The sequence below is a fragment of the Apteryx rowi genome, unplaced genomic scaffold (assembly GCF_003343035.1).
Source record: "Apteryx rowi isolate R43461 unplaced genomic scaffold, aptRow1 scaffold_51, whole genome shotgun sequence".
Lineage (NCBI taxonomy): Eukaryota > Metazoa > Chordata > Aves > Apterygiformes > Apterygidae > Apteryx > Apteryx rowi.
This window is the reverse complement of record NW_020450772.1, coordinates 3,598,698-3,611,014: the sequence shown is the minus strand read 5'-3', so window position 1 is coordinate 3,611,014 and position 12,317 is coordinate 3,598,698. Positions and strand designations below refer to the sequence as shown.

The window sequence follows — 12,317 nt, the reverse complement described above, 5'->3', positions numbered from 1 at the left end:
GTTCTAATACTTTTCATGCGAGTATATGAAATGATTTATTTCTTTCTGTTCTTGTTTTTTAAATTTGAGAGCCCAAACTGCAATCTTGAGAAATGGGCTTTAATTCACTTCAAGACAGGTTCTGATAGGTGAGCTGAGGAGTTTTATTCCATATGGAATATTACCTCCCAACTCCTTAGTAGTAATATTAGATTTTAGTTAGTTGCCCAATTATTGTATGTTAAATCTCTGTTCACCATTTATGCAATCTACTGTTTTGATAAGGGGATGTTCCAGAGTAGACTGGAGATTGAGCAGGTGTTTCACATACAGAAAATGTAGGCAGCTATACTGAAAAGAATTAAACTGATGTAAAATCTTAGTAAGGCATTTTTGCTTGAGAAAAGATTACCAGGGTTATGTCATAGGCTCTATGAGCCTTTTATTTTGGGGTTGTTGTTTGGGAAGGGATGTAGTTTGGAAGTGCTGGACAAGCATGGTTCTTAAAATGAATGACAGGACCTGTGTTGCAGTAGAAGGATGAATATAGGATTTGTAGTAAGTTCATAATCTTTACAAGCATATGAAGCGAAAAGATTATTAGCTTGAAGTTTGTGGCATTTATTTCTGAAATCTGTATGGAAGACATGATGAATTCCTTGAGTATAATAGGAGGGTAAGATGGTGAAAGTTGAGGTCTCCRGTCTGCCCATGAAGGGTAAGGGCAAACACATTGGTGAGCTTATTCACTAAGAAGTTTGTTGATAAATGCCCTGTAAAGTTATCATTCGTATAATACAAAATATTATTTTTATTATTTACTGCTTTTTGCTATGTGCTTGGGTAGGTAGTTGTAAAGAATGTTTTCTGGTTTGAGAATCAGACATTTCTGAGGAAGCCTCTGAGATCTTTGGTTTTATTAGCCATGGACCTTAATTATTCATTCAATGTTTGGGCTTTCTCACTGAAGATATATTTCAATAGAATGTACTGTGATATGTAGTTAGCTTTCATGGTATTGTTAAGAACCGAGTCTATAAATAAATGGCTCCTTGCATTAATATTTCATCTTCATATAAAGTAAGCCATTATGGTATATAGCAGAAAAGTATCCTCTAAGTTCAGGCTTTATTATAGCACTCAAGCAATAATATACTCAGAAGTTTAAATGAATTAAATTGCTTTAGATCTGTTTTAGTAGTAAATAACTTTTCAGCTGTCCACTTGGTAACTCAATGAGTTTCATCCATTCTGGCTTCAAATAGACCTTGAATTAAGTTTCTTTTCAGACTAATGGTTTTGCTGTCGTGTATAACTTGTTCAAAACATCTGTTAAATCCTGAAGTTTTTGTCCACTTTGGCTTTGTACACAAAACAGTCTCATTCTCTCCCTCTCTGAGATGTCATGGGAAATATTTGTTTACACGGAGGAAGGAGAATGGGGTTGGAAGGCAGTAACAGCAAATGTCTTAATTCGTTACCAATGGAATAATTGCCACAATGCTTAATTCTGAGCAGCAGAGTTTTTAAAGTAGCAAAGTTTAGTTTCTCTTTCCAGAGAAGGGCTTAATATTTAATTATTCATAAAAAGAAGGGAAACTGGTCTAATATTTGAATCTGACCTCTGTAATGGAAGGCATTGTAGAGTCAGTGATGAACTGATTTATTAGCACAGATTTATACAGAGGAGATGATGCTTAACAAATTTGATTAACTTCTTTTGAGGAGATGACAGTGAGAGCTGAGAGGGGTGAAGCAGTAGACTTAATCTGCCTGGACTTCAGGAAGGCTTTTGATGTAATACTGCATAAAAGACTAGTATATAAGGTTAGTAAATACACTGTTGGTGACTTTTTAAAATAACTGATAACTTAAACAATAACTAATATATCGATTAAATCATGTAGGATGAAATTTCATACCAAATGATGTTGAATCCAGTTCTGTTCATAGTTTCCATCAATTATCTGCACTGTAGCATTGCAAGCAATAATATCCAGTTTGTGTAGCTCCTGGATGTATTTGTGGGTTTTTGATTTTTGTTTTGTTTTGTTCCCCCCCCTCCCTTCCCCCTGCTTCTGGTGTGATGATATTTTCTGTTTTATAATGACTGATTACTTTCAGGAACAAAATTTGAGGTTTAATGTGTAGCTAATAATTGTTTTTCCTCAATTTTATCTTTCATGCTCCCTTTAAAGCATCTGACCCAAAGGTGAAATCCAAGAAACTGGAAAATTTGTAGGTCTTAATAACATAGGGAAGCAGAATTGCAGCTGTTACCAACTGCAAAAAAAATCTAGAATATTTTATTTAAGAATCCAGAGCCTACTGAAGTAAGGTGTTAATCCGAAATGGGAAATGCTACTTCATCTTGTGTGATATTATTGATATTTCAACAGATCTGAAATAAGTTGTGTATACAGCAAGATGTGTGTATTTGAAAAACAATTATTAGATTAAAAATAGGCAGTTGATGCTAAAGAACACTAGGTTCTCATGGAGTCAGCAGTCATGAATACGGGAGCAGTAAGAGCCGAAGGAACGGGCCTGTCCATTTTCCCCAAAGAAAGCAGGAGAGCTGGGGATGTTTTTGGTCACATCCTCAAACAAAACCACTGAACAATGAAAAGACGAAGAAATTAATATTGAGAGAACTACTTCTATAGCTATGAAGAAGAGCAGGAGAAAAACAGTTACGGGAACCACATGGTTCCCAGCTTTCCATAATGTTGCGAGTTTTTTTTTTTTTTTCCTCCCCTGTTTTGTTACAAATCAGACTGTGTTCATCTTTAGTTCTCTAGGGGAAAGAAGAGTCTTCCTCCCACCCCCTTTCATGTTCCTGGCCTTCAGCAGTCTCTCTTCTGGCAGGCCTGAGGAAGGAGGAGATCTCCACATCTTTATTAATGGCACTTACAGTCCCATTTCCAAAAGGGAAAGTAGGGCAAAGATGGCAATGAACTGCTGTCACATAGGAGGACTTGGGGGCTTTTTTGATCTTCTCCCTCAGGTAGCTCATGTCCTGTCAGTGCTGAGTGCCGAATGTCCCCCCGGCCTGCCTTATGGCTGGGCATTGCCAGCGGAGATCCTGGGTATGTGTGTAGTCCCTGGTCGAGCAAAATGCAGGCTCGCGCACCCCCGACCCTCTCGGTAGACTTCTCAGTAGAAGAAACATCAAGGAGACACTTTTCAGCACTGGCACTGGGGACACTTGATTATTGTGACTTGACTGCATGTGTCCACTTCATCCAGTTACAGGCCCAGGTTACAGAAACAGTCCAGTCATTGAGTGCTGGGCTTTTCTGAATATGAGAAATCAAAGCCTTAACAGTCTACTGTTTTAAGTCCAGCTAGTGGAAGAAGACCTTAATAATCACATTTCATAGGGGAAGAGAGCCAGAAAAATCTTTTTGTCCTTTAGCATCAAACCACTCGAGTGATACACATGGGTATGAATTATTTTTTGGCTTGCAGCCTGCAGCTCTTCAATCCCACAGGACTGGTGATGAAGAATGTTCTCTCTCTCAACTGGACAGTTATATTGTAGACATCCGAAGTTAGCCATTGTCAGAGAGAAACCTGGTCCAGTCGCTCAGTGAACTGTATTGCAGTTTATCTATGCTGTGTATACATGAAGGTCTGGTATCAGATCAGTATAAGGGTCTTGGATTTTAGAATTAACTTCCTTGTTTTAACAGAGTTCAAAATTTATATCCCCATGCTGCACAATGAGCCTCCCTTATTCCTGTGGATAAYGTATTGGTCGTGGAAAACGTAGGAGTAAAATTGCACGGTTCTGACTGTCTAAAGGAAAATACACTTATGAATGCTTTAAAAATGTCCTTGTCCAAAAGGTAAAAAGTCTGAGCTGAGCCAGAGGGATAAGTCAAAATGGAAAGAAGGGATGAAAAGCAGAGTGGCCTCAATACAGTTGCTGAATTTCAGAAATCGGAAAAGGCTGCAATAAGCATGGCTATTTTATGCAAGGGGAAGTCAGAAGCAGGTGGAAAAAATGCACAGATGCTGCTCCTGTTTGACAACATGGAGGAGGCCAGAAGGCTGATTGTGCCCTAATCCTCCAACGAACAAGTAGCAGAATGGAAAAATTTGCCTTAATCTTCAGAGCAGTAGGAAAGGGTGCTAATGTTTTCCTGTGTTGGGAAGGCAGATTCATTCAGAGAGAGAGGCAAAGTAAATAATTTTCCTACTTGGAAAACAAAATGTAATTTATTGGAAGATGTTTAATCTGGGGATAGCAAAAAATCAAAGCCCTTGAGACTTTTCACTGCCCTAGTTATTTAAATAATTCAGGGAAAGCCCCATCAAAGCCCTTTCACTGGGTTCCCCATCTCTCTGGGACTTCCCAAGGTAACGTGTCCCTGAGTACACTGGGCTGCTTCAGCTTGTTTCTGGCATCTGGAGATGTGGTTTGAGTTTTGTAGGGCACTTTGAGTAGTCAGTGTATAGAAACTCCTGGCGTAGGAAAAATTTCCACCTTTAGTTGATACCTGGAAAAGGGATTGTGGAGGCATCTGTACATCAAAATGTATATGTTCAAATGCAGTTACTATATACTGGAAAGAGGAATCTCACCCTTTGTTTTCCTTCTCCACACCCTTGTTTTTTGTATAAAAGCAAAGATAGGCAATGATTTCATATTTCTCTTCTCATTAAAAGAATTCACTTACGTATGAAACGCACATTGCATCAGAAAGCTTCTTAACATGTGGGTCTTTGGTGTTTAATACTTTGGTTGGCGCTTAGCTTGGAGCGGAGAAGCTTTCACTGAGGCATTCACATGGCCAGACTATGTTGTATTGTGTTCTTATCCAGTTCATAAATGAGTTTATAGATTGACATTTTGTTCCCAACTTCAGGAGGAAGCCCTGAGGAGGCAAAGAGAGCAGGAAATTGCACTAAGACGGCAGCGGGAGGAAGAGGAGCGGCAACAGCAGGAAGAAGCACTTAGAAGGTTGGAAGAGAGGAGAAGAGAAGAGGAGGAAAGGCGGCAGCGAGAGGAATTACTTCGTAAACAGGTGAAAACTGGCAAAAGGGATCTATTATGTTTAATTATGGGTGCAGCCAGAACTGAATGAGCTTTGAAGCTTGCATATGTGTCTGAGAGAACATCAGTATATGGAGGAATGCAAAGCTCATAGCCAGTATCAAGTGAATATAAAATAGGTTGTTTACCTGTACCCTGATTGAAACAAAATAATCAGAATCTGATCTTGCCTTTGGAAAAGAGATGTTTGTAGAATGTGTGGATTTTCTTCATATATATGAACCTTAAGAATGGCTTTGCAGCATATTTTTAATCCTTCCTATGTAAGAAAGGCAAAATACCTGCAATACTGAACCAGAATAACAATTTATGTTGCAAGTTGTCATTCTCCCAGTCTTTACCATAGAACTGTGTTATCATTAACTTTCCTCTGAGGTGATCTGTTTTGCCAGTCTTTCTGTACTCTGCCAAGACTATACCCGCTTCCAAAAGTTACAGCTTTTTTTTGCTTTTTTTTCCTTTCCCCCCCACCACTCTTCCCCTCCACCTTTTCTTGCCTTACTATTAACAGTTTTCCCTTGGGGTCAGCCTTGGAGTCCACACTGGAGAACTTGAGCTTCCAGCTCCCTAACTGATCCTGTCACGGTCTCCTAAATCAAACTAACCTTAAAACACGATTAGCTTCACAYTAATTTCCAGGTTCATTTCAGAATTGCCAGTTATTATTTAATTAAGAACTCATTTTTTCAGCAGCCTCCCTAGCAAGACGTTCATTACCATTTCAGTCCCACCACACAGTCATCTCCTTGTTAGCAGGAGCATCTTTCCCTTTGCAGCTCTAGTGTTCAGCAGTAAGCCTTGCTTTTTGTCAGTTGAGTTCCCCCCAGCCCAAGTCAAATTCAGTCTAAGCCTTTTGTCCCTTTATTCCTGTCTAAGCTTTGTTCCATTAAAAGTACAGCAGTGCTTGACTGTAAGGTAAGCATATAGAAGAAGCTCASACTGAAAGGTGGACAATTTCCAGAAGGAAGGTGGTATCAAATTGGCCAGCCTGAACTAAGGAGATGCCGCTTTCTTTCCGGTCCTTTGGTGGAGCGATGTGAAACTTGTATTTTTAGGGAATCTAGACTAGCTTTTGGGGGCTTTTACCCTGAGAATTATAAAGATAAATGAACGACACAGTCCAGGCCGCAGATAAAAAGGCCCCACTCTGTTCTGTCAGGATCTCTAAAGAGCAGAATTGAAGAATTTGAATTTTCTAAGTCAACTTAGACTTTACTCTCCTTTGTGTCCTGGGAAGGAAGAGGAGGCTGCCAAGTGGGCACGTGAAGAGGAGGAAGCTCAACGGCGACTTGAGGAAAGTCGGCTACGCATGGAAGAAGAGGCAGCCAGGCAGCGGCTCGAAGAAGAAGAGCGAAAGCGCAAGGAGCTGGAACTCCAGCGCCAGAAAGAGATAATGAGACAGAGGCAGCAGCAGCAGGAGGCTTTACGACGGCTGCAACAACAGCAGCAACAGCAGCAACTTGCACAAATGAAGGTAACACGTCTACAGTTTAACCACCTCCTTCAATTCAATATATTAAGTAAAACAACTGCAGGATTCAGGGTTGAACAGAGCAGGGAGAGATGAAGTATCTGGGGAGGGCAGAGAGTAAATTGTCTTTATCAGAGTGATGGGAGAAACAGGAGGAAGAAAAAATTGCAAAACAAAGAGAAGGAGCAGGTTCAGTCAAGAGAAGCTTACTGAAAAGGGTTTCACAGGTTAATATAGACTTTACTATGACGAGTGAGGGCCACTGCTAAGTATCAGCTTATCCATTGCTATAGATCTGAAAGGCTTAGTTTGCTGAATGTAGAGGTGCCATCTCTGTCTTGTCAGTCTGCTGTTTGAGTAACACATCTGCTAAAAAGGCTTTTGCAGTTCCCCATCCTGTAGATTTACTAGAATAAATGTAGCTTTGGATTCTGGTTTTCTCCAGGAGAAGGCAACTGAGATGTGTGTCTGTATCAGATAAATGCCATGCTGCATTTGAGTCATTTCTTCAAAAAAACATTATACAGTTGCCTTGTATTTATGGCACAGAAAGCATGCAAACACAATAACATAAGTCTTTGGAATCAAAAATTGATTGCTGTTTTTCAGACCAGGGATGTGTTACCTTATTCTTGATATGCTGCTGCTTTGACACTGATGCATCAGATGGCAATTTAAAGAAACATACAGTTTATAGTTTTAGTGTACATTTTAATAGCTTTATACTATTTTATATTTTTCAATATTTTATCAAAGTTTGAAGGTGATCTTTTATCCCTCTTTTCCTGTGCCCTGTGGGCTTATACTAAGTTTTCATGTTTATACTTTTTAGCAGTATTCTCTAAAAGATTTTTGTAATTCATATTGATGGTTTTTTTGGCCCAGCTCCCTTCATCTTCAACATGGGGTCAGCAATCAAATTCAGGAGCATGTCAATCCCAGACAACACTGTCATTGGCAGAAATCCAGAAGTTAGAAGAAGAACGAGAACGGCAGCTTCGAGAAGAGGTAAATTCTGATGCTGAGGGAGTGTAACTTGTTAATTAGAGTGGACTTAATGCCTGTTTAACTGTTGATTAAGTGATTGGTAGGAATGAGAATGATGAGGATGAAGAATGGTTTTTCTGAAATAACATAACACAGGTAAAAGTTAATCCTATCCTTCAGTCATAGATTCAATAGGTATTTGTTTGAAGGTTTTTATAGCCTCTTAATATAAATATTCTGAAAGGAGGGCAGGTGGTGATCTTTTCTTTTAATCCTAGGAGTGTAATACATTCAAGAAACAATATAAGGTGGGTTTCACACCTGTGCTGTAATTTGCATTGTAGATGTGCACGAAACCAGGGCATTTAAAAGAAAAAATATGTGGTAGGAGGAGGTATTCCCCCAAGATCCCAAATGCCTGGCTAGCAACAGTCATAACAATTAAGCAAACTATTCTCTGTCTTAAGCTAATAAACAGTTTGCCTTCAGTAGTCACACTTAGCGTCTCCCTTTTTGGAGGATCTGTAACAGCACTAAAATAATGTTAGGTCAGCCAAACTCTAGAGAAGAACCTGAAATCTGTTTAAAATCAATTTCCCTGCTGGAATTTGAATAGTAATGATCTCCTGGAAGTATGACCAAGGGTTTTTCTTGCATGCAACAGCAAAGGCGTCAGCAGCGTGAGCTAATGAAAGCCCTCCAGCAGCAGCAGCAGCAACAGCAGCAAAAACTGTCAGGCTGGGGTAATGTCACCAAACCGACAGGCACTACCAAGTCCCTGCTGGAGATACAGCAGGAAGAGGCAAGGCAGATGCAGAAACAGCAGCAACAGCAGCACCAGCAGCCGAACAGAGTCAGAAATACTACGGTATGAGCAGTGTTTGTCTGATCAATATATGGAGGGAAACAGTACATGACAGTTCTCCATGTCTGTTCATTACTGTTTTGCCAGGTCTGGTGCTAATAACCAGGATCTCTTTGTTATGTTTCAACAGCACTCTAACCTGCACACCAGCATTGGGAATTCAGTGTGGGGCTCCCTAAACACTAATCCCAGCAACCAGTGGGCATCTGACCTAGTCAGTAGCATCTGGAGTAATGCTGATACCAAAAACTCAAACATGGGTTTCTGGGATGATGCAGTGAAGGAAGTGGGACCTCGTAACTCGACCAATAAAAACAAAAGCAATGCCAGCCTCAGGTAGGAACTGGGGAAGGAGCTTTTGCAAAGAAAGGCTACCGGTCCCGAGATGATCACTAAGCAATTATAGCATCTTCGTGTATTTTCCTTTTTTGTGTGTCACTCAGGATCTGTCTTGACAACAAAAATAGCTAATAGGTGGTCAGTCACAAATCTCCTTGGAAAATGAGTTGGTTCTTAAACAGTGCTTGCCTCTTGTAAACTAGCGAGTGTTGTAGTGCTGTACTGTATACTGTACTGTTGGTAAGTCTAATGGTCTGTAACTGTAGTATTGTCTGTTTTTTCTTTATCTCAGTAAATCCGTAGGTATTACAAGTAGACAAAACAAGAAGGTGGAAGAAGAGGAGAAGCTGTTGAAATTGTTCCAGGGGGTTAATAAAGCCCAGGATGGATTCACTCAGTGGTGTGAACAGATGCTTCATGCACTCAACACAGCCAATAACTTAGATGGTAAGAGGTGGTCAGGAATGTAAATGCTTCACTGTGATGCTGCGTGACAAACAGTATCACGTTGGTCTGCAGAGCAGATAGTTCTGAGGAAAAGTAATGACATTAAAGTAACTTTTTAATGCAGTCAGCAAAATGGCATAATTCCTAAATGGTGCTTCTAAGAACTACTGTATCATCTTCTCCATGGTTTTCAATATGTTAAATACTGAAAATCAGTTGGAATTGGAACCAGTTTTAAAATTCGTCACCTAGAGCCCAGCTGATAACTTTTCTTGTTGGTGGAAGCAGTATTGGGCAGATGAATGAGCATCCAGTTGATTTTTAAGTGCAGGCAAAATTATCCTATGTCCCTCTGTAAAGCTGGTGGGRTGTGTGTGTTGTGGGGTGGGTTTTTTGTTTGTTTGGTGAAACTGGTTGCTTGGAAACTGTGCAGATCCCTGTGCTCCAGCATCCACATGCTGCAAAGTTGTGGTTCTGCAGGGCTCTCGAGCCTGGCTGCAGAAACAAAGCTGCCCCAAGAGCTGKGACTGCACCTCTCAGTTCCTGTGCTGTAGCTTCTCTCCTCCTCTGTAGCCCATGTATGCTTGAAGTACCTTGTCGGCCTGATCTGTGATATACTAACTAGCTGCATCCAGCCTCTGAAGAGGGGCTGTGGCTCTGTAGTGCTGCCGGGTGTCATACGTCTGCAGGGAGCTTCCATGCTTTCAGGGGTACATTGTGTCACAGGTGACAAGCTGTTGCCACAGTGTCTTCCTGGCTTGTGATTTGCTTTGCCCTTCTCCATGTTAAATAATCCAGTGCACGGAAGGTGTTCTGAAGACGGCAGGTGGTAAAGGAGGCTTGCAGGTGTGCTCCCTGTTGAGCTTCAGTTGCTTGCGGGTCAGGTCCACCACTGTGGACTGTGCCCTGGTGTGCTTCAGCCAAAAAAGAAAATGTATTGATGACAGCACTAAGGAGAGTATTTTCCATTTGGGCCTGGCATTAACTTTGAATTAGCTTCCGAACTGGCAGTGTCTAAAGCTAATGGGCTAATGTACCCTTAGGATTGTCAGTTTAATCTTCCTTCTCATCACATTAGCTGGTTTTCTTATTCTTGCTTTGCCTATAGAGTAAATGAAATGTTACATTTTAGGGCTTTGCTGTAGGGAGCTTAAAAGGGCAAGCATTTGCTGTGGCTACTAGGTTGGCAAGTATTTGAAACAGAAATGCAAAGTTTGTGGGTTTTTGCATGTATGTGTATCACACATCTGCACACATTCTCTCATGGCCGTCTTCTTCTTGCAGTTCCCACGTTTGTTTCCTTCCTAAAGGAAGTGGAGTCTCCCTATGAGGTCCATGATTACATCAGAGCCTATCTTGGAGATACTCCTGAGGCCAAGGAGTTTGCCAAGCAGTTTCTTGAGCGCCGTGCCAAACAGAAAGCCAGTCAGCAGCGGCAACAGCAGCAGCAACAGGTAAATCTTACTTGCTACAGTCTGTAGAAGTAAATAAATACTATCTATGAGTCTAAAGAGTCTGCTAGTTTGATAGGAGGGTAAGCAAGACTTTAGAGGTGATGTGAAATGCAGAGAAAAACACAAATTTCAGATATTGGATGCATGATTCTGCAGTATTTGTAACTAAATAACAGTTGAGGCCAGCTGCAGATCAAATAGTGACTTGTGCTGGCCAGGATGCTTTAGGGAGATGTGATATAGAAAGTGATTTGGGGTCTCTGAATGTTTTCAGTATAAATAAACCAAACTTACTTCCATTTTGTAATCTTGTATTTGTTTTCTTTCTAGGATTCAGTATGGGGGATGAACCACAGTTCGCTACATTCGGTCTTTCAGACCAATCAGAGCAACAACCAGCAATCCAATTTTGAGGCTGTGCAGAGTGGGAAGAAAAAGAAGAAACAGAAGATGGTTCGTGCAGATCCCAGCTTGCTAGGTCAGTTTTAATTCTTTTTCAAAATTAACGTTTTTTGGGGGGAAAAGCCTTGTGGAATGTAGAAATCTTGTTCGTCTAACTGTGACCATTGAATTCAAACAAAAAAGGTGAAAGTTGAACCTTCTTTAGAGTCTGTATTTCAGTATAAGAATTCTTTTAATAATGCATCAGATTCATGGAAAAAATCTTTGTCTAATGCTCCTGTTGCTGCTGGGGGCATTTGGGCCAGAGTATGGTATCATGTAGAATACACTGATGTAAATCGGTGATTCCACTTCCTGATTACAGGAGTCCCTTGTAATTTGTTTGCCCAAGTGCAGGCAGCAAAGTAAGAACAAGGGTCTTCTAGAGAAAATTTTAATTCTAGTTATTGGGTCTTGATATCAACAAGAAGGCAGACTTCCAATATGTCCTTCTCCCTCAGTGAGGGAGGGAAAAATGGGGAAAATAGTAGAGTCTCTAATTCTTCAGACTATTTGGCAGGCTGTAGTTTTGAGGAAGAAGCTCAGAATGATCTTAGAAGTTTCCAGGGGGAAAAGGTCATGTATAGTAGGGGGAAAGAGTTAAGTTGATTGTATTTATTTGCTTTTTTAAAACATGCCTATATTCATTAACATTACTTGCTTGTTATAAGAGATGAAAAGCAACTTTCCAGAAGACTTTAAAGACCAAGTTTTCATATATTGGGAATTTTTGTCCTCTGATACGGAGGAACCTGTCTATCATGGACATATGACTATACCTTCAGATACCCTGGATCTTTAAGGGTGCTGTTGGAACAATGATATTCCCAGATATGTTTGGCATTTATGTGGTGTAATGGTGTTTACTTGCTCTCAATCATAAGAAAATATAAGTTAAGGTGGTTGGTAACATGAAAGCTTCTTGCATAGTAAGGCTTCTTGCATAATAAGACATCTCACATTTTGCCCGTAAAAAGCTTTCTATCTGCAGTGATCTTCTGCTTTTTTAATAGATATATATACAGTTAATTATTAAAAGGAGGTATTTGTTTATTTTCCATTTTGATCATGGAGAGCTATTTAATACCTTGGTTGTTATCTGGAAACTTTTAAGTAGTTCAGGGATGTCAATTAAACTGTCTCCTCTGCTTTGAGTTGGCCTATGCCTATTTTATCGAATTCATGCCAAGTATTTTGACATTTATATGAAAGATGTTTTTAAAGGAAAGCACGTGTTTTCTGTTTCTTCTTGAGGAACAGCTTCTTAAGGCT

At 40.2% G+C, this 12,317-nt stretch overlaps 1 protein-coding gene across 11 annotated transcripts in view; it reads left to right on the top strand.

The window, feature by feature from the left end:
* The window catches only part of GIGYF2 (GRB10 interacting GYF protein 2), a 79,744-nt gene that overhangs the window by 64,340 nt on the left and 3,087 nt on the right, over positions 1 to 12,317 (top strand). For 5 of the 11 annotated variants that reach the window (XM_026080106.1, XM_026080107.1, XM_026080110.1 and 2 more), the window contains 9 exons: positions 1,705 to 1,806; positions 4,854 to 5,012; positions 6,279 to 6,515; positions 7,398 to 7,520; positions 8,164 to 8,367; positions 8,495 to 8,700; positions 8,996 to 9,150; positions 10,435 to 10,604; positions 10,935 to 11,082. In XM_026080106.1, the coding sequence (XP_025935891.1) occupies positions 1,705 to 1,806; positions 4,854 to 5,012; positions 6,279 to 6,515; positions 7,398 to 7,520; positions 8,164 to 8,367; positions 8,495 to 8,700; positions 8,996 to 9,150; positions 10,435 to 10,604; positions 10,935 to 11,082 (1,504 nt within the window). The remainder of the gene's footprint in view (positions 1 to 1,704; positions 1,807 to 4,853; positions 5,013 to 6,278; positions 6,516 to 7,397; positions 7,521 to 8,163; positions 8,368 to 8,494; positions 8,701 to 8,995; positions 9,151 to 10,434; positions 10,605 to 10,934; positions 11,083 to 12,317) is intronic. The other 6 variants (XM_026080111.1, XM_026080114.1, XM_026080104.1 and 3 more) reach the window with 2 other exon arrangements.